Raw genomic sequence first — 21,128 nt, forward strand, 5'->3', positions numbered from 1 at the left:
GTCAGTTTTCTCTCATGAGTGGACTATACTTAGTTCTATATTTCCAGCTTCTATCAGCATTCTCATAAATTTTCCTTTATTATATTATTATCTTAGTTAATTTCTTTCTTTCTCTTCCCCTCTACCCCCTCTCCCCCCTCCCTGTATATAGGAAGCTATGGGAAGAACTGATTAAGGTGTGCCACATTAACGATAGTCTACACGGTACAACCTATGCAGCCATCAAAGCACAGTTGTCCAGTGTGGAGATGAAGAAAACATTCATCCTCAACCCCATGGCCAAGGAATTTGTACCTCGATTCAACAACATTATGGGGGCACCGGTGATACAGAACTTATCGTCCATCAGCTCTGCACACAGTCATAGTAATGCCAGAATGGTCTTTGGATTCCCTGGCCAAGGAGTACGAGCCCCATCGGCCGGTAACCCACTCTTTAGTAGTCAGCTGCGACATACCATGCCCGTGGGGCCCTTTGCCCCTCAGGGTATGTTCCGATCAGTCAGCCCGACACCGTACGTCGATCGATTCACCGGTCAGAGGATCATGTACGTTCCTGTGATTCCAGTACCCGTCCGAATGGTTCCTAATGTGTTTCCATATCAGTATCTTGATCCAAGTGTTCCGTTTGCCTTACCCAGACCAATACCATTAGCTTCCCCTGGCATGAGGTCGATATCCAATACAGGGTACCTACCTCCTTCGTTGGGATCTCCACCGTCCGAAAGAGCGGCTACTCCATCTCAAGACAGATCGGAGAAAGCAGGTCGAGAACTCTTCAGAATCGGCCCACAGCAGCAGTGGCACGATCGTCATCAGGCGATGCCTAGCGGAAGAAATCTTCGCGGAGTGGACTTCCATATCGCAGATTCCAGTCAACTGGAAAAATCTGACGGCACCGAAGAGCATTTCCAGGAACTGATCCGACCTCTGATGCAGCAACTTCAGTCGCAGAAGAGCGAAGACGAAAGCAGGAATGCCAAACCCCCCGATGGGGGCGACGGTCAACGAGCAAATAGAAACGGTGGTCACGTACCTCATGACTTCCACACAGGCGGTGCCGTGGGAATGCCCTCGCTGAGACAGATGCCACCCGCTCATCTGAAGGTGAAACTGGGAAACCATCAGGAGACATCAGAGAGGGAACCCTGGCAAGATGTGACGTTACCGTTCAGCCCGGATCGCAGCGATACCGAGGGGCCGTTCTTCAACAACGGTCAGGTGCACAAACGGTTAGGAGAAAGACCCATGGAGGAAAGAAACAACAATAAGTTCAACAATGGGAGTGGTCAGACCATCAACCAGGAAAATGGAGGAAAAGAGGTGAAGAAGTTAACCTCCAGAGAAATGCAGATGAGGAACGAATTCTTTGAGAGGATGCGGAACCCGCCCGAACTTCTCGTGGAGTCCGCTCACAGGGCTTTCGACGAGGAGGCCAGTGCGGGAGGCTCTCTAGTCTTACATGCATCTGATACCAGCCCTAGGACACCTTCGCATTTCCTCGAGCACAGTAACAATAACGACATAAGCCTACCTAGTCCGTTTGGGGAATCCCGGGACAATCCCTTCGGCACCCGGAATTCAGACATTGAGAACTTTCCCTTCTTATCTCAGCACAGCGCATTCAATCAGGACGAGGACACCACCATCCTGGCGCCACCTCACACACCCCTTGACTACACCCGTAGCTCATCGGGGGAGTCATTCAGCGCCTTCAAGTGTCCGCCTGCAGGGGAGGATGTACTTCATCTCCGTGACCCCCCTCCTACCAAGTGGTGGTCCACAAACGACAATTACATCCATACCCCTTCACCTCAGGTCAGCGGCCCCTCCACAGATGTCAACAGCTTTCACCTTTCGCCGGGATCTCAGAGCAGCCAAGACAGCGCTTACCAGCTGAGTCCCTCATCCCCCTACGGAGGAGATACAAGCCCGACGGCTACGACGGTCCCCGCAAGCATGAATCTGACGTTGGAGGACACTAAATCTCCCCTGGGATCCATGTCGTATGCGACAGCGCTCAGGACACCAAAATCAAAGGGTATCAAGTCCGGTGGAAGTCAAGACGGTCGGTCGAACACGGCATCCCCTGATCCGCTGTCATTGATTGAAGATCTGGGCAGTAGACAGAAAGGTGGTTACTACTCCATATTCTAGTTTTGATCCTTGCATCTTTCCTCTCGGTTATTGATCCCGAGATATTCTCCTTGGTACGGTCGTTTAATAACAGTTTGATTTTGTGCAGAGAGTAGTGTTGTTATTTCTTGCGTGAATGGGAAGTGTAATAAGGAGTGTGTTTCAATGTCGTGCCTGTCATGGAGCAGCTCTGCAGCATTTGATCTGTGGTGAAATTGAAGGAGTTTATTGTTATAACAGTTTAGTGATGTAAAAGCAAAATGAAAAACAATGACACACATACAAAGCAGAAGCAAGATTTGAAATAAATATGTCTGCAAGAGATATATGCACTTTTAAAATATAATGAGGAGCTGAATCCTGGTTTGTCTTCTGTGGAAATTAGTTTTTCACTCAATGAATTAAAAGTAATACTTGTGTTGGATATTAAGACGTGTTTTCTAGTGACTTTTAGCGCCCTGCCGTAATAATATCGTCTGAAGAGACATAAAGCAAAAATATTCTGATTGTTGTAAATATTCCACAAATGTTTAAGGATCGACAGATCATCTCAGGTTTAAAGGTTAGCCTTTGTTTTTCTTTGTCGTCACAAAAATTCTGAATCGTGGTCCACTAGCATGAAGCGAAATGGTTAAGAGATTTTGTTGCTGTTTGGAAGAAGAGAGAGTTTTGAATGAGCTGTAGAAAGAAAGAATGATTCTCTAAGTGTCTAAATGTCTTCTTAAAGACCGTAAATCTTGAACAAAAAAAGACAAGAAATAGAAAGGAAGCTAATACCTCATTTTCTGTAAGTAAAATTCCCTGGAGTTATATCCACAGGCAAGCCAATCCTCACAAATGAATTCATGTTCAAAGTTGTAATATTGTGCTCTATTTTTTCATACGTTCTGTACAGAATAGTTTGCTGTGATTTGGTCGATTTTTTGAAGCAACTTTATACGACTCGGTGTGGAATTGGAAGCAGTCCGTTGAGAGACTTGGTTATCATTATTTAGAGATTGATGATTTTGTTTTTTTTAAGAGGAAATTCATATGATGAGGATAGAGGAGAAAGTTGGTGAATTGATTTATTGGTTTCGAATTATTAATATTTAAAAAGAAGGGGAAGAAGCGAGTGTAAATAGGTTGATATTTCAGCATCTGTTTAAAAATAGAATAAAAACAAGGCCTGTCGTAAAAGTAGATTGATAGTCTGCTAGAATAATAGTCCTTTTTATACAAAGTTATTGGATGTGAAGAAAAATAAGCTTCTGTTTGTGTGTTTGAAACACAACGATCTTTCTTGTCTTTTCTGTTGTGGTTGCTGTATCTGTAACTAATACAAAGTGGCTAATCGAAATTTTAAAATATATCAAAAAAATTATTTGTATTGTTGTTGTTTTCAGTAACCACAAATTGAGTTGTGAAACAATTTGATAAAAGAGACATTTTGGTGTGAAATTTGTTATGGTCTAATAAAAAGCTAAATCAAGTTTAAAAAAAAAGATGTCTTTTGAGCTAGTAGAATTGTACTGAATTTTCACTGCTTATGGTAAACTGTATTTGTAGCAACAAATTGAGGAGGGAAAAAAAATAGATATTCATAAATCATACTGTTTGACAGTTATGGTCAATGTAAATTAATTAAAACTAGCGTTACTTTGTTATTCTGTTTTGGAAAGGGGTTATTATTTACTTTAATCAATGTATGGAAATTGCTGACTATAAAAAAAAGTATATTTCATGAAAATATTAAAAAAATATAAAAAAAGTTGAAAATAACACAAAAACCCACAAAAAATAATGAAATATTTGAAAAGAACAAAAAAATGAAAAAAATTAGTATGAAAATGGAAGGACTCTAAAAAAAAGTGTTGGAAAGTTTAGGAGATGGAACCAAGAGGTGGGTAAAAGGTTCACCCTCCATAGTTATGTGGAAGTTAACTTTCCTTAAACATTGGGTGTGTTTCACCTGTGACTTAAAAAGAAAATACCTTCATTCAATGTTATTGTTATATTCATCACAGTCTCTGCTTGCTCTGCCAAAAATGTAAAAAAAAAATTAAATAAATAAAAAAATATAAAAAAAAGTTAAAGACTATATTTATCTTTATTTTGAAAAAAAACTATTGGAAAAGACAAGTAAATAGATCAAATGAATTTGTTGAGGCTTCTAGTTAGCTGCCTCTTCATCCCCTCTTGACCGGGGGTATTGTTCCTTAGTTACAGTGACATCAAATACAACATGATACCAAAAAGATTCAATGGAAATACACCAAAAAGAGGATTGAAGTTTTGGTTGTCAGATACTGAGAAGTGATCAGTGTTTCATCAATTGGTTCTGAGTTTAAAAAAAAAACAGAAAAATTGCTCTAAAACTTGAGAATTTTTATGCAGCATTGTAATTTTGTTATTTGACGGTTGATGGACTCTTGAAGTTAACTTTTTAAAACGTTGCATATCTGGAGCTTCTGCGTTCTTACATTTTAAGACAACGAAACAAATTTGCTTTTGTCAAGTCTTGCAGTGATAAGATCATTTCTTAAACTTGATGTGAATGGGTTTTTTTTTTTTTTCTCTTTTCCTTTTTTAAACCAATTGTTAAGAAAAAAGTTGTGTAGTTTGTGAGTTTAGACCAAAAACTTGTCCTGTGAAACTTGAAAACAAATATACAAAACTTCAAGAGATCAATGTGACAATAGAGAAAAACAAGGAATGAAGAAGTTTCTTGCTGTTGGTTCATAAATAGAATTAGGCATGACTTAAAACACACACACACCCACATGCATGCAAGCAAGCATTCACGCATACAATCGCATACCTGAAAAATGACATGCAGGTTAAATATTTGTCAAGAATGTTGAATTGAAGAGTTACATTGTGTCTATTTTGGCTTATTAATTGACTTCTTGTGAAATCTTATGAAAGCAGCAAAGAGAAGAGCAAAAAAAATTACGTTTGCACAATTTATGCACCTTCCCACCTAGCTCAATTCTAAAATGAAAGGGTTATATTTTGCCTGTGTTTGGCTGTGTGTGTGTTTTTGAGAAGTATCTTTTTTTTACTGCTTGTGGTTTTGGAGATATTCGTTGTTGTATTTTTTACAATTTTAGTTTTCTGTTGGAATATAATAGTAGATACAGGCATATGAAGTCTACTTAGGTGAGAAAGAAATAGTCTCGACATTATTTGACCTGTGTACAGCTTTTTCCATTGGGATAGCTGTCTGAGTTCTTCTGTGTAAAATATGAAACCAATAAAGTTGGGTAGGTGGGGGTTGGGGAATGGAGTTAGTAGTAGTAGTTGCAGTTGTCTAAATTGAAATTAAATTAAATCTATTAAGTTTAGATATTTGTGAAGGTGAAGGGGATATGAAGCCTTAAAATTGAGTAAAGTGTTACCTATTTGAAGAAAAGCAAACGTTAACAAAATTGTAGGCAAAGAAATGATACCTACGTTCCATCCAGTTTTCAATCAATACTTTTCTTTTCATAACTGGAATATGATTTTCTCTGTATGATACAATCGAATCGATCAATATTTCAACAGTGACAAGGTCATCGCAATTATCTGAACAGAAAAGAAACATAGGGTCCATAAAGATCCTTCTGCACCACTAAAAAAACATAAACTGAAATAAATGAAGGAAACATTGAAAAATAATATATATTTAATTTTTTTTTAATATAACTCAGGAAATTCTTGCTGGATTTAATATCACAGTAGCTTTTGATACAGACTCCTTTACTGTAAGTTTTGTAACAAACTACAAAGTGACTTTTTCAACCATTTCAATTGGCTGCAGTACCACTAAGGTTTTGGTTTTCAAACCCAAAGAGAGAAGTCTTTTTTTTTTAGGGTATAGCGTAACAATTTTGGGTCCGGTTTTGTCGGCCGGGTTCAGATAAGAAGAAGGTATCCAAACAGTTAGAAACAAAAAACTATCAGGTTTTGGTGATCTGTTACCTTATTCTCTATTTCTTATTATTATATGTGTAAATAGTCTGGGTTTTGTGATAATATTTTGGTTACTAATTTATGTTTGTTTGAATGCTTCATCGCTGTGACAACCATTCGTTGGCCCACGGTTATTATGGGCCAGAAGTGTTATATTGTTTCATATTTTCTAGTGGCTCACTTTGACATCAAAGCCACAATGGTGATGGTTTACCTTGTTCTGTTTAAGTGTATAATGCCTCACTGTTGTCTTAATTCAATTCTTTGAGGTTTCGAAATGGAGGGGGGCACTATGCTCCTATGTGCTGGTACATATTAATATTGTGGTTGTAATGTAAGTCTATCATGGGTGTATACTAGGGTCTCATTAAATTTATAACAGGTCACTCTTTGTCCAAAGTCAAGTACAGTATGCTGGTTGCTGTTGTCAGGCCTGGTGGTGAGAGGGGGACAAGGTGGTGAAAGGGGGGGGGGACCAGGCGGTGAGAGGGCAACCAGTTGGTATGAGCTCCTGGGTCAAGGAAAATATGGATTTTGGGGTTGGGAAAATATTTGATAAATAATTTGTGTATTTCTCATTTTCATAATATACTAGTAAGGAAAGAATAAAGAGTGCCAATATGGGGGTGGGGGGGGGGAGGGAAGAACGGGTGTTGACCTGATCATCCCAGGAGCCTGACCCAGCTGTTCACCCCTGTGACTGTGGTATCAATTTTAGTTTATGATGGGTTACTGTGGTCCTCATGTAAATAATACTCTGTAATAAAGACACAGTGGGCTTCGTAGTAGGACCGTGTTGGACCCTAACGTAAGTTTGTTACTAAGTCACTGTGGTCTCAAGTCACAAGTAATTTGAGAACCCATTTCTTATAGTCATAATGTAACGATATATCACCTTAGGGTTACATATAAGTTCATAATGGTCATTGCACATTTTGACTATTGATGAACTCTGTTACTGGATACAGTGATTGTCCATCACAGTCTGTTAACGAGCATTCAGTCTTAGTCATGTGTCAATGGTTGGTTATTGCATTGTTCTATTTTACTGATTTGTTCTAGGTCACTGATAATGCAAATGGGTCACGTTATCTTGGACGGGCGGGTCACCATTTTTGACCGGGGGTGTCTACGTTCACTACAGAGGTCATCTTGTTATTGTGATTGTGCCTGTCAGTGTAAGAGACAATATGTTTAATAAAATAACTGTGGTTTTCACGTTTTGTGATTGGACAATTTGGCCTTTACCCATTTGGATTGATATGCATTGGCTCACTTTTGGGTTTCGTCCAATTTTTACCCTGTTCGACGCTATGCATGGATGTTATAGATTATGTACCTTGTGTCCCCTATGTATCAGTGAGCAACAAGACCGCCCTCAACATGTTGTACAAAGCATCTTGTCACTTGGCCTATTATTATTATTGTATGCAATGGACAAGTGATTTTTATGTTTGCCTTAACCCTGAAAATATAATTGATTTTGTCTCCTCTATTGGTGGTAGATGCCATAAATATTAATATTTGTACTTAACTGTTTGGCAAGAATACACAACCTGTAGTAAATAGCCTCTCAGGGGTCAGAAAAATTGTCCATATTAAGTATAAATCATATTATAAAAATGTAATTCTGGAAATTCAGGTTGGTTAAGAAATGATAGTTTGCTTGTTGAGGGAGGAAAAAAAAGGCATTAAGTTTGTAACATTCAACGTCCAGGGACCATTATCCACGATTTGGTATCAAAGATTTTACCTTTTTTTTTACTATAATTTGAAACATCATTTGCCTAGTTTATATTGCTGAGTTTGCTTCCAAACATTGATAATGACCAATCAATGTGTGTACGTTTCAATATTTGCAAAAAAAACAAAAATCTTGTAAGTTAAAATTGAACTGGTTTGCAATTTTAATAAAAATATTAATAATGTATTTGACTATTTTGCTTGTTGGGACAAATTGCACGTACCATTCTGTTGTGACTAATTTCTGCAAGTTCATTTTGCTTTTTTCAGCCTTCTATTAAATTTGATTGTATTTTGAGAATTTGCTTTGATGTTGAAGTAGTAAAAATTACTGAAGGAAATAAAACATAAGACCAAAAATAGAAAAAGAAGACAAAAAATAGGATAAAAAATAAAGACAAAAAAAAAAGTGAAGAAAGAGGAGCAAATACAAATGTTTGAACCTTTTCTCGTGACTCAAAGTTACCAATTTGAAACTTAAGGTAAAATGGTTCTTGATTGGTTGTGCCGGTTCTAACATAGTTCCATCCCTGGTTGAATGGGTTTAATGTACGTTGAGTGACGTGGACTCGGTCTGTACCAACTAGGACCGAGTTGAAGGTTTCAAGCTGCCAATGATATGGTAAACTGAGTATGAAAACTAGTTTTGAAAGTATCAGAATATCGTAATTCATTTTGAAGGATATGAGCACCATGTGCATAGTTGATTTGCTATGTCCATTATTTATGACAGACCAAGTTTTGAAGGGAAACTCAACCCTTGCAAAAAAGGGTTGGGATCCATTGCAAATATTCTGATCAATATAATTTTGATTTTAACGAACCAGCTTTTGAAGGTGTGAAGCTTGTGTTAAATATCTGTAGTGTTTTTGATGTTTGTTGCAGTGTGTTCTGGTATAAAAGTGAGTGTGTTATAGATTCGTTTTGATGGATATGCATTTGTTTTAAATGTTGAGTGTCCCTTTAAATGTCCAGAAGTGATGTTTCTTTGTTGTTTTACTTTTCTTGCACTTTGTGTTTTAGAAAGTGGAAAAAGTGAAGTTCCTGTGAATTTGTGGTCTGTTTTAGTTTGGGGATATTGAGGATGTAACGAACGGAAAAAGGACCCCTTTAATGTAAAAAGATCAACTTCCTTTATGCTATGGTTCTTTACAGTAAGATAAGCTAAAAAAATTTCCTTATATGCTATTAGATTAAATATGATTTTAATCTGAGTGTGCCCATGCAGTTTATGTCTTTACTTCAATAAAGCTGACTATGTTATTTACAGAAAGGGCTATGTGGGATGTTGTAGAGTACTATTTACTCAACTGATTAACGATTCAAGTGGGCTAAAATCATGCGTCGTTTACATCCGTCATTTAGGCCTTCCACCGTGGACCTGTTAGAGGTAACCTAGTTCATAGGTATTCTTTACAGGTTTGGAAGAGAACTAAGATGTGATTTGCCTTATCAATACTCTTGAGGAAAACTTGGCTGCGTTTGTTTTTTGGTAAGATGATGTTATTTTTGAGTGTGTGTAATGTTATCTTCATATTCAAGGTATTGAATACTTTCATGACTGGTATAGTCATTTGATTTTATTTGCACCTAACATATATCAAAATTCAAGTTTGTTGCTATTCTGTTTGAAAATGTAGTTAACAGAGAGTGGTGAGGTGAAGAGTTTGGTTCCTAGAGGGAGAAAGAGGGAGAGATGTGTAGAGAAAATCTTGTTGGTAGGAAGGTATTTCATTCACAAGATGCTGTAGTGTAGAGGGTTAATTTTGGTTCAGACAGGATTCTGTGCAAGAGGTTTGGTTCAAAGCTAGTAGTAGGGACAAGGGGGGGGGTGGAGGGTTTGGGGATTTGGTTCAAATAGTGCAGCATCTGTAAGGTCTTGCTTCACAGAAAGTATGTTTTGGTATACTATGTCAGCTCTGTGACAGATTAAAACTTAAAATTTTACGGTAGTTTTTGGGTAATTTTAGTAATCGTTTAGTAGTTTCTTCCATCCATGGCCAAGGGTAAAAATAATTAAATTGCCCTGATAATCTGCCAATCAGTCTTTTTTGGTCTCTGAGGTGATACACCAAAAGCCATTTCCTGTTCTTAGGAGTACCCAAGCAATCAACCACTCTTGGGTGCCAGTTTTTGTTTTCAATCAAAGTAAATAGCCCCAAAATTAACTCATGCATGCAAACCTGTTGCCACATGATAGATAAATACATCAGCAGATGTATAAAAGGTAGCGTGCAAAATGGCCCCTAGTTCTACCCATAAAACCAGGGGCTACTTTTTTTACAGAGTGAGTCCACTGGTCCTGAATATAGGTGGGCAGGCGTCATTTCTGGAAGCTTATTGGTTAAGTTTCTAAAACAGACCAAACTTCCATCCATTTTGTACTCACAGTAGTTTTAGAAGGAATGTTCATGTGAAAATTTACAAGGTAACAGCTGTGGTCTCTATAGATCAGTATTTGATCCAGTGTTTGGTCATGTGCCCTTGGGTGGGGTGGAGGGGGGGGGACCATTTGGGTAAATTTATGTAAGGTTTGTTAATAACCATTTGTGATTGTGTTTGGTGTTAAAGGCAGGGGGAGGTAAAATGAAAATTGTTAATAAATGGTATTAGACAAATAATTATAAGGTATTAATTGAATGCAGTTACCAGCAAGCGTGGTGTTATTCTGCATTTATAAGTATCGTAGGAGCTGCAGATCTCTTAGCTACATTGTCAACAAAGCAGCGAGAATTGCTAAAAGAACACGCTTCGAGTACCGTGAATTACTCAGATAAACATCCCCTACAAGGATTTCAGATTTATATTCAAATTATTATTCTCCTTATTTGTGCTGGCTTATGACATTTGCTTGCTCGATAGATATAAATAATTGCTTCATCCTCATTTGCATGAACCTGTTGCAGATTTATATCCTATTATGGCATTATTAGTTTTTTTTTCAGTTAAGATTTAATAATACTAAATATTACATAACAAATAGACTGCCCAAGGGTTTTTGTGTTTTGGGGAAATACTAATAATTTATGGCATGTTAAACCATATATATATTCTGCTTATACTTAATTTATGTTGTAGTCGTAGAAACTCCTGCTGTTAGCGTACGTTACACGGTTGGCTGCGTGAATTCTTTTGGTGATAATACGTTGGATTCGGTTTCAACCTGTCATCTGAGAAAGCCTAATGCCCTGACACTGTTAACATGCTTGATTTAGCTGTGGTTGTTATGGTTTGCTTGAAAAGACTTATAATCATATAGAAAATATATACGGGCAGGAAAAAATTTATACATATATGTCCTCTTTTTTGTTTCAATACTCTATAGGATTTTAGTAACAACTGATGTATTTTTTAGTAAAGTTGCAGCTTTTTGTAATAACCGAAATTGAAACAAAAGGTTGGGGGGGGGGGGGTGGAGGGCATATTGTTTGAAAATTTTACCTAGAAATAGCTTCAAAATTCCTTTAGCCTTCATGGAATGATCAACATGTTTACATGGTGTGATAAAAGAGAGTCCGAATAGAAACCAAAACCAGTGTGTAACTTTTTTATGTATATTTAAGTAGATTTTGTACAAATTGTAAACTTTGAGAATTTATTCAAAAAGGGAAAAAAAGGTTTTGTTTTTCATTAGCAAGACTATAAATAATACTTTGAAATACAGTGACCAAAAATGGGAAACAAGGGTTCCTATATATACAATGTAGGAGTAGGGCTAAAGAAACCAAACGAATAAAAAAAAAAAAGCCTGAGATGTAGCTATGTTCAATAATTATTGTTTATTGATCTGTATCTCTCTGCAGAACTTTAAATATAAACAGAATTAACCCAAGTAATCTGACACAAGATCAGGTAGACAATATATGTTAATTAAAGTAGCAGTAATTTCTTTCAACTTCCTCAACAAAAAACTGGAATCAAAATCTCAATTATAGTCACCGGAATTACATCTTCTACACAAGACATTACAAATGATCTGGAAAACATGAGTTGAAATTCCTCCTCAAAGAAAATAGGACTTAAGAAAATATTATTTCAATGTGTATTTTTCCCTTCTTAATATGCATTTTAGCAGGTACCACAATTTGCTGTAATAAAGTAACTTAGCACATTACAATTAAAGCAGCTTCTTCCCACTAATAAGACTTAGTGATTTCTGTGCAACAAATTTGACTGGTTGTCCATCTGACCAAGTTTTCACGAACATCATTTGAACTATGAACCTGTTTTTTTTTTTACAAGATCAATGTGCTACAGATGACTTGGATTACAACAAAGCAGTCCCCTAACACCAACCTTGAGAATAGTTTATGGTTTGGAAGAAAAAAGTGAACAACTGAACATGAGTAAAATATATTTCAAGGTGTTATCATATATACTACTAATTATGTTAGCATCCTCTACCAACCATCGTATCGCACTTTGTACCAACCTGAAGCAATCTTCCTGTCATGACACTGAAGACTACGAATAATATTAATTACTTTACAATGGCAAGTCAGTGTTTAATATAACCATAGAATAGTCACACGGTGATCTTGTTCGTAGCCATCACAAAAGAGTTTCAAACTTTAACGGAACAAAATGTTTCAAACTACATATTGACTGATCTCAACAAACATACATATTGACTGATATCAACAAACATACATATTGACTGATCTCAACAAACACATACATACTGATTGAACTTGTTACACACAGACAAATTGGGTGAACTTGTGACACATTGACTTAAATCAATACTCACACACATACATGCATTGATTGAACTCAACACAAAGGGTGAGGAACTCAACACACATACACATGAAGTATTGAGTGAACCCAATGCCCATACTGAGTTAACTCAACACACATACATGTATTGATTGAACCCAACATCAAGAGTTAACTTTACACATACACATGTTGTATTGAGTGAACCCAACACACAAACAGAGTTAACTCAAAGCACACACAAAATGGGACTTCAATATTTAAAAGCTGCTTTTTGAGTTATTTTGATCAAGGTTACAACTGGAAAATAAAGTGTATGTCAAATTTTTTGGACATTTTTCAATTTGCTTTTTACATGAGATTGATACTAATAAACAAAAAACTGTCTGGGAGATGAAAATTCACTAAATGTTTACAAATTTAATGAAATCATTCATAACATGCTCATTATACCTTCATTTGATGATGAAAAAAAGAAAACAAAAACTATCTAGGTCTTGGTTTGATGATGACCTTGTGTGGAGCTTAACCTCCATAGATTTGGTAAAATTATAGACCAAATATAAAGGCTCTCTTTAGGAGGTACATTATAACTGTAAAACCAATCACAAGTGTACTTTACATGCATGCAACATAATATAACGCATAATTCTAAATGCTACCACAAATATTGGAAGCAGTTTGCAGGATATTTGGACAATGTCTAGCTATTCATAAGGATGCAATCTTGAGGTGATTGATACTCTTGACATCTGGGTAATATTGTAGAGAAAAAAGACTAAAACTTTTTTTTTTAATGCAATTTCATTGAACGTTGCAATATTTTAACGTCTGTAAATAAAACAAGTATAAAAAAAACTAAACACAAAACCACTGAGTTTGTGGATAATAGAGTTGCTATAGAACTATTTACAAAAGAATATCATTTATCATTTATATAATAAACAAGTTTGAAACATGTACATGTACATCTTCCAGAACTAAGACTAAATCAGTTATAAACTGTCTTAATTGTTTTGTTTTTTTATCAAAGCTTCACACTCATTTTGATTAAGCATCGCATCTGTTCACTATGTGTGTATGATGAGATGTTCTTAAACAATGTTTCTTTCTTCTCCCAGAAATATGTTGATAGACAGAAAACATATCGAACAACAGAACTCAAATTTGCCAACTTTTGCCAACTTTGCATTGACAAAAAAGTGAGCCAACAATCTTCTACTCATCCTCAATGTGGGCCCTGAAGGCCCTTTGCCAAAGCACACTAATATTCAGCCTCCTCTGAACACTGTTAGGTACAGTGAGAATTGTCTTCTCTCTCTGGCCTTATGCTTAAACAGATGTTTCGCTCTTGGTCTGATAGATATTTGGCAACACCAGGGTTTAGGATAAACAGTTGATAAGTCTCTTGTTTCATATCTCAAAGGTCAGTAGTAATGGACCCAAAGTTCAGCTTGCTACAAAATAAATGGTCAGAATTTTTCAAAATGCTAGTCCTAGAGGCTCCAATCCAATTATTTTCAGACGTAAAAGAAGAAGGGTTTAAATTAGACATTTACCATGTTTTAATAAAGCAAAACACTTTATGGGTGACACATAAAGTGTTTGTTGAAATCTAAGCAATCGTGATCAATACTATGTGGCATATTTGCGGGCAAAACCGAGACCTATACATGATGTGACATTAATGTAACAAGCTAACAACATAATTTCTGTCTGAGCGCCTCTCAAAAAAAAAATCCTCAAAAAAACCCCCAGCGCATTGTGAAATACAAAGCCCTAAAGACCAATAAGAGTTCTCATGAAAATTTCTATAATCTCTGTCTACTTTTGAAAACCACTTAAAACATCGGACCTACTGTATAGTTATCCACTGTATTCAATTATGTGACCACGAAAACAAACTCAAATACAAAAGACATTAAAACTAAATTTCTGAATAGTTTTTCTCCAATATCAGTAGAATGGACCTACATGAAGTACTGTATGAGGTTGACCCTTGACATGACACACTGCACTCTTGTCTCCTTGTTACTGTACTATCTCTAAACACATCCCTGTCCAATTCCAGGGACGGTACTGTACACAGCGCAAGACCTTAAACTGTTGTCCTAGTGAACAGCACAAACAGACCCAAGATCACTTCCACTTCGTCAGGTCTGTAAGGTCCAGGTGCCTGCCTCCACCGCCTCTGATGGAACCACTAGGAGAAGTTCGCAGCCCTTATGTTTCAGTTTCGTCTCGAGGAATGTCCTCAAGTCTGCGGCAGAACCGATTTCAGATGGCTTGCTCAGTTTTGAGTCCAGATTGTAGTAAACACCCTGCACTTGTCTGACAGCGATCCAATGTTTGCGCCGGAGCGGAACGCTGACGAACCCAAATTGCAATGGCGATAAAATGTTCAGGATGAAACCCCTAATATTGGAAAAGTTGAGATCTTTCATGCTCCTGAGGAGGGGAAGAAAAAACATTGAAACAAGTCCTTGTTGAGATATAATTGGAAAATGAAACCAACTAGCATAAAAAATATTAAAAAAAACATTTGTTACTGTTGAAAGCACTTAAGGGACTTCAGGGTATTATCTCTCTGGGGAAAAAGGTGATAAACCTTTTCGAGCCACCTCACACTTGCAATTTGTTGATACGAGTCATGACTCCTAACAACACTGGTACAATGTATGTCCTATGAAAGTGTTTAAAGCGGATACCATGGCCAGGAGGAAAACAAGCAAGTACTATTTTAAGTAGACCAAATTTTAGGCAATACACTTTTCCATGACTGTTAGACATTTTCACTCCTCAATTACTATTCCAGAACTGGAATGGACTTATCAAATTTCTGTGACATTTCCATTTTTGAACTGCATGTTACCATTCCTCATTTTGAAAGTACACTGGAAGAAAAGACCAGGAAGCTCACATCATGTAGTTCATAAAGTGAGCTGACATCGTTCTTCAGTGAGAACTACAGTATACATAAAATGAATCTGACTCACTTTCGTTTATCCCACCAAATGGCCTCGCACTGCTTGCTTTGTACTGCTTTCATGATGACATTAACATCGTAGTTTCCCAGACCTAGCATGCTCCTGTGAGGATTCACCATAGAGCCAGGTGACAATCTTAAAGAAAGAAAAAATATTGCAGTAGTTACATCTCAATGATAAAACTGTACCTTGAAAAATCAATTGATAAAATTCAAATCATATAAAAAAATATGATCCGCCCACTTCAACTTTGAAAGACAGCTTACAATTAAGAAATAAATACTAAATCAACTTCCTAACAGCCTGAGCCCTTCATCTGGTTTCCTATTCTGACATGGAAATACTATGAATATTCATATCCTATGCAGATTTTAAATTACTCAAGTATATACAATAAGTCACCCTTCAGGTGTGTAATAAATATAGAATTGCCAGTTAAGTAGTATTAAGGCAACAAATCATAATAACAAAAGACTTACCCCTGACATAGCTCATCTAAATGTTGTTTGCTGAAAGCATTCTCATCCTGGAAAAGATTGTTGAGTGCATGCAGAGCACAAAGCTCCCACTTTTGTTTCTCGTGATAAATCGACATCTTAACAGTTCTTCTTCATCAGTTTAATGGAAAATTTACAGAACTGGACGACAAATCAAGATGGCATACTTTTCGAGCAGCACCAGAAAAAACCAGAATGCTGTATCAGCAATGTTTTCCTTTGAGATTACCCAGACCTATATCCACAGGTAAAACCTTGGCAAATGTTTCCAGTAGAAGTACAGTAGGCCTACTGCCTACAATGGCTGTCACCGATATACAGTAACAAGGGTGAGGAATGGTTGAAGAAGAATTCTCCTCTTTGTTACAGTTTCAACTTTGAAACTGAAATACTATAGTGTAGCTATGGTTCCTGCTCTTTATATAGTTCATGCTTTATAATTAGCCGTGCTACCCATTGTTCTCTTTATACAGTAACTGAATTACAATGGAGCATCACAAAACATGGATCTCTAACTCTGAATAACAAAAAAGAATGATTCCAATATGGCAATGCAAGGAGGTCAAACTATATGTCCGAACCTGAAAGAAACAAGAATAAAAAATGAACATGAAAATGATTGAAATCCACATGTTTCATCTTGGCATACTGATACTGTAGTCTTTTATATGCCTAGGTACCATATTTCTACGGTTGCCAGATTGGTCAAAGTTACTGTATGTAAGCCAAAATTCCTTAGCTACAATAAACATTGGCCCCATTATATACATTCTTCAAAAAATCTTCTCCTTAATTGGAGATTCGGCCCCATTTACTTTATTCCTAGACAGTGAGGAATGTTCAATTAGACAATTAATAGCATGTCACAATGAGGAGGAATGTTTCTGAAGCTCACAGGGGTTAAAAAATGAGTTCATATATTTAAAAACATGAGACCATTATTTGAATTCTTGCACATTGAGGGGGTCAATACTGATTCACCTGAGACAGAATCCAAGTGTTAACAAGGATTTACTGATGAGAATTCTCAACTTTGATATGCATATATACGTGTATGAAGTCCTGCTATTGTATAATTTGGCCAAAAAAATTAGAATAATTTGACAACACTAACTTAGTTGGGTTTCAACGATATTTTATAGACACAGACTACTTTTGATAGACAGTGTAATACTTTTGAAAATGCATCATCTCTTTTACTCATTTGTATTTCGACAAATGCCAACGATTGTAGATGACATAGCAGATAACACTTACAGGCCCTGTTCCAGAAGGATGGGTAATCATGTTGCACAATTTAGTAACTGACGTTGCTGAGGAATCAGCAAACTTGCCTGTTATTTTCATGCTATTGTAAAAATTTAGCACAATATGAAAGGACCTTTGCTTGCCAGCCTTAGCCTGAGGGCATTACTGCAGCGATAACTTTTAACCGTAGGCTTCACAACAATACCTATTGCTACTGTAGGCTACTTATATTTATACTGATACAGTGATACTGATAGACATAACAATAGCATGGTATAACTAAGCAGCGATATCCTAATTGGGTTACTACTTAGGCCAATTGATGCCTGGCTGAATAGACCAATATAGGTCCACTCTCTGAGTAATAGTTTCATATTCATAGAGTGAGTGTTACCTTTATCATTTACGATCTCTATAACTACAAACCTCGACAATTAAGAACATCAGTCTAACTAGCCTAGCCTAACTACAATAGTACAATACCAAGTTACCAAGGCAAAGTTGAAGGCATACTCTACTATTGAAAAATTGAAAAATACAAAATGACCATGGCCTTTCTTTCTCTCTGTTTTACCGGTCGAAAGGTCTCGTAACATCCGAAGGTCTTGTCAAACAAGGATATAAGGAATTAGTATCACACTGTGTAGCCTACGTAACCGCAACACTCGCAGCGACAGAATGACACCTTAATTGACATGTACACACTACGGATAGGCCTCTGTCGTTTGATCCTAATGATGGAACGCCAAACGAGTAAAATCAAAACCACTAACAACTTCAATTTAATTGTTGGTTACACCATGGAGGTAAAAACAGATAATTACCAAAGGTATGACGTCGGAATGAGGAGGGGCACATGCGGGCTTTGTGAAAATGATTCCTGAAGGTACTCAACAGGCAGTCTCCAGAGTCAATTAGGAGGAATACGAAACATACATTTGATCATTGTATCACTTGCCACTCCTTTCCACTTTCCACCAAGGTTCTAACTGAATTTCGTGGTGTAATTCCCCCAGTAAGCAAAACGTTGGGTTGCAGGATCAGGGATACCCCTCCCACTTTCAAAATGGTGATGCTAGTGTCCCATCCTACGCCTACGGCTTAACGTTCGAATGTTACATGGTGAACAAAGGATTGTTTCATCACTACACGAATACGTTAACCATATCTAATACATATAATAATTCTACATAATCGCCAAAACGACCAACTTGCGAAATTTACACAAAGCTATATAATTGGAGTAACGAGAGTACAGTGACCTGTTATTTTTTTTTTTCGTAATTCGCACGATAATGAGTTATCGGTAACTTCCTTCGATTCATCATTCAAGTTTTAGCTCAGCCGAAAGCTTTCAGTTGAGCTAATTAATTGAGAGATCGTGTGATTCTGTCGAAATTCTGTGCCATTTTGCCAGTGTTTGATTGAGTGCCGTGTCGTCATTATTCATTCGATTTGGCAGAACTTTAGTGAGTGGTTTGTGTGAGTTAATTTTTCAAATTTGCGATCATATTTAATGAATTCGAAGGTCACTGGAGGCCACGAGCGCTCATTTTCTGAAAACGTCATATAAACTACTCCTCCTAGAGCGTTCCAAATAAGTTGATGAAATGTGGGATATGACGTTTGAATGGTGTTGAACGTTGTTCATGAAAAAATATTTTTGTCTTCATGTGAGGGCCCAAAACAGGACCTTCTGCAGGGGCGTATCCAGGATTTTCCAATAGGGGGGCGCCAGGCATGAATGATCGCCGTCCTGGGGGATGGGTCTAAGGGGAGGGGTGTACAATTTTTGCTTTCAAAGAAGGGCTGAAATGCAAAATGGTGTCATATGCACGGGCGGCGATCCGTACTTCCGAGTGGGGGGGGGGGGATATGACCTTGTTGACTATCTAAGCGTAGCGCCACCATGAGTTGGCGCGAAGCGTACAAGAAAATTTTGGGATTAACAAACCCTCTAGATGGCCGGAAACGGCACTTCCCGAGGTTTCCAAGCGGCATATACCCAACTTTAAAATAGGGATGTCATGTCCGAAATATCTCATAATCAGGATCCAAAATACTTTTTTTTTTTTAATTTCGGGTGTTATTTTGGGAAAATTGCCCCTGTCAATCTTGTTTCAGGCGCAACGTTAGAATGTTCGAGAGCCCTGTTATATTATTCGATGAAGAAAATGGCCTCATGCAGGCTATTATAGGCCTATACACATGCAATACACAATTACACATAGTTACATTCCTAGGTACCGATTGCTACGGCATCCAGGTGAAACGTGTATTAAGCATTACCCTGTTTACATGAGATTCTCAGCTGTTCGAGGGAACATGTACGTGTGTAGACCTACTATAGGGCCTATATGAATACTATGAGGGTGCATATATGTACTATATCAATACCGTGGGCGCAATAATACATTTTGTTGTTATAGGGCCAATGAAGCCTACAGTCAACTATTTTTGCTTTATAAAGACGCTTTATTTGAAAAGATCGCACTGCGTTTATGGTAGGCGAGAAATGAAGCTAAAAAAGAGCCGTACATTAACGAAGATGCATAAATGTAGGCATGGAAATATTCTTATCCCTGGCATTTGGTGGGGGGGGGGGGGGATATGGTGCATTACATCCCCTCCACCCATTTTCATGGGGGGATATATCCCCCCTCCACCCAGGATCGCCGCCCATGGCCATATGTGATCCATTTTTCGACCTTAATAATAAGCAACATTTCCAGTAAATATGGACACAAAATGCACAATTTAGTATGGCTGGCATGTCATTTAGTGTTTATAGTGATAATACAAACACAATTACCATCTATGTTTCTAAAACTATTATGCCGCCGAACTTCGCCAGAACCTTTTTTTTGGCAAACAAAAAATAAAGCATACGGGAGGGGAGGGGGGGGGTTAAGCGATCACCGACATCTCACATAAAGGTCGTCATCAATTTTTTTTTTTTTTTTTTTTTTTGCTAAACTTTCTTCTTTTTTTTTGGTGACGGCCAATAGGGGGGGCGCGCGCCTGTTGCGCCCCCCCTGGATACGCCCCTGTTCTGTAAAATGTTCAGTAGTGATGATATGTAGGTAACAGATCATACGCAATGATCAGGAAATTTTTACTAATCATGACATATGCTACTGCGTTTTGGGTACCTCTTGACTAACACATTAAATCATAAAGGTAATTTGGCCTCTAAGTCTACATTTTTCTAGGACTAACTATATAGGGCGCTTCTTATACTGCACCATACAGTCACTAGGTTTAAGAACCGTTTAAATCAGTCCATGATCTTGGGAAATATAGTCACCTGATTTCAGGATATGGAGCGGTGCAATTAGGGGGAGAGCATTTCTGAAATGTGGAAACACTGGTTAATTTATTGATCGCACCTGCAAAAAGCCTTGATCATGTGTTGCGCATGCGTTACTCCCTTGTAAAACAATGGCAGCAGGTCATTGATGAAATACGACCGTTATGTAACACATTAGCCTAAAAATTCTAAGGCACCGTCGAGGGTTACACCATGGTCAAGTATAGTGCAGTGCGGCCAGTGTTGTCTTTGTCATGTGCACGCTTCATGCCATTGATGGTTTGTAGTAGAATGTATACACGCAACCCACTATAATAAAATGTGCATACATTCTGTACACTATAATGATGCTGTATACTGTACAGCTTGAGCGCTTGCGATAGAAGGAAATACTACAAGGGTGATCCGACGATGTTTTAATAAATCACGGTAGAAAGATACAGCCTATTCTTTATCAATATTTTGTTTTATCTTGAATAACCGAAACTAAACATTGGATGTAATTTTCAATTGGGAAATGGACCTACATTCTTCATGACAGGTAAATGCAAAC

General features: G+C 37.4%; 2 protein-coding genes across 8 annotated transcripts in view; one reads left to right on the plus strand and one right to left on the minus strand.

Annotated features, from left to right (window-relative positions):
- Positions 1 to 11,101, plus strand: part of LOC139960393 (probable helicase with zinc finger domain) — a 50,645-nt gene extending 39,544 nt beyond the window's left edge. For all 4 annotated transcript variants that reach the window (XM_071958728.1, XM_071958729.1, XM_071958731.1 and 1 more), the window contains one exon: positions 152 to 11,101. In XM_071958728.1, the coding sequence (XP_071814829.1) occupies positions 152 to 2,156 (2,005 nt within the window). In that variant the 3' untranslated portion in view covers positions 2,157 to 11,101. The remainder of the gene's footprint in view (positions 1 to 151) is intronic.
- Positions 11,102 to 11,574: 473 nt separating this feature from the next.
- On the minus strand, positions 11,575 to 17,984 carry LOC139960395 (josephin-1-like). 4 transcript variants are annotated; one of them, XM_071958733.1, is made up of 4 exons: positions 17,840 to 17,984; positions 16,000 to 16,598; positions 15,530 to 15,655; positions 11,575 to 14,981 (listed from the first exon to the last, which is right to left on the minus strand). In XM_071958733.1, the coding sequence occupies exons 2-4, from the start codon at positions 16,113 to 16,115 to the stop codon at positions 14,687 to 14,689; spliced, it is 537 nt and encodes a 178-aa protein (XP_071814834.1). In that variant the 5' UTR covers positions 16,116 to 16,598; positions 17,840 to 17,984; the 3' UTR covers positions 11,575 to 14,686. The 4 variants fall into 4 exon arrangements, with proteins under 4 accessions (XP_071814834.1, XP_071814837.1, XP_071814836.1 ...); XM_071958736.1 differs by having other exon boundaries at positions 17,813 to 17,947; XM_071958735.1 differs by having other exon boundaries at positions 17,779 to 17,940.
- Positions 17,985 to 21,128: the final 3,144 nt, after the last annotated feature.

The sequence above is a fragment of the Apostichopus japonicus genome, chromosome 19 (assembly GCF_037975245.1).
Source record: "Apostichopus japonicus isolate 1M-3 chromosome 19, ASM3797524v1, whole genome shotgun sequence".
Classification (NCBI taxonomy): Eukaryota; Metazoa; Echinodermata; class Holothuroidea; order Aspidochirotida; family Stichopodidae; genus Apostichopus; species Apostichopus japonicus.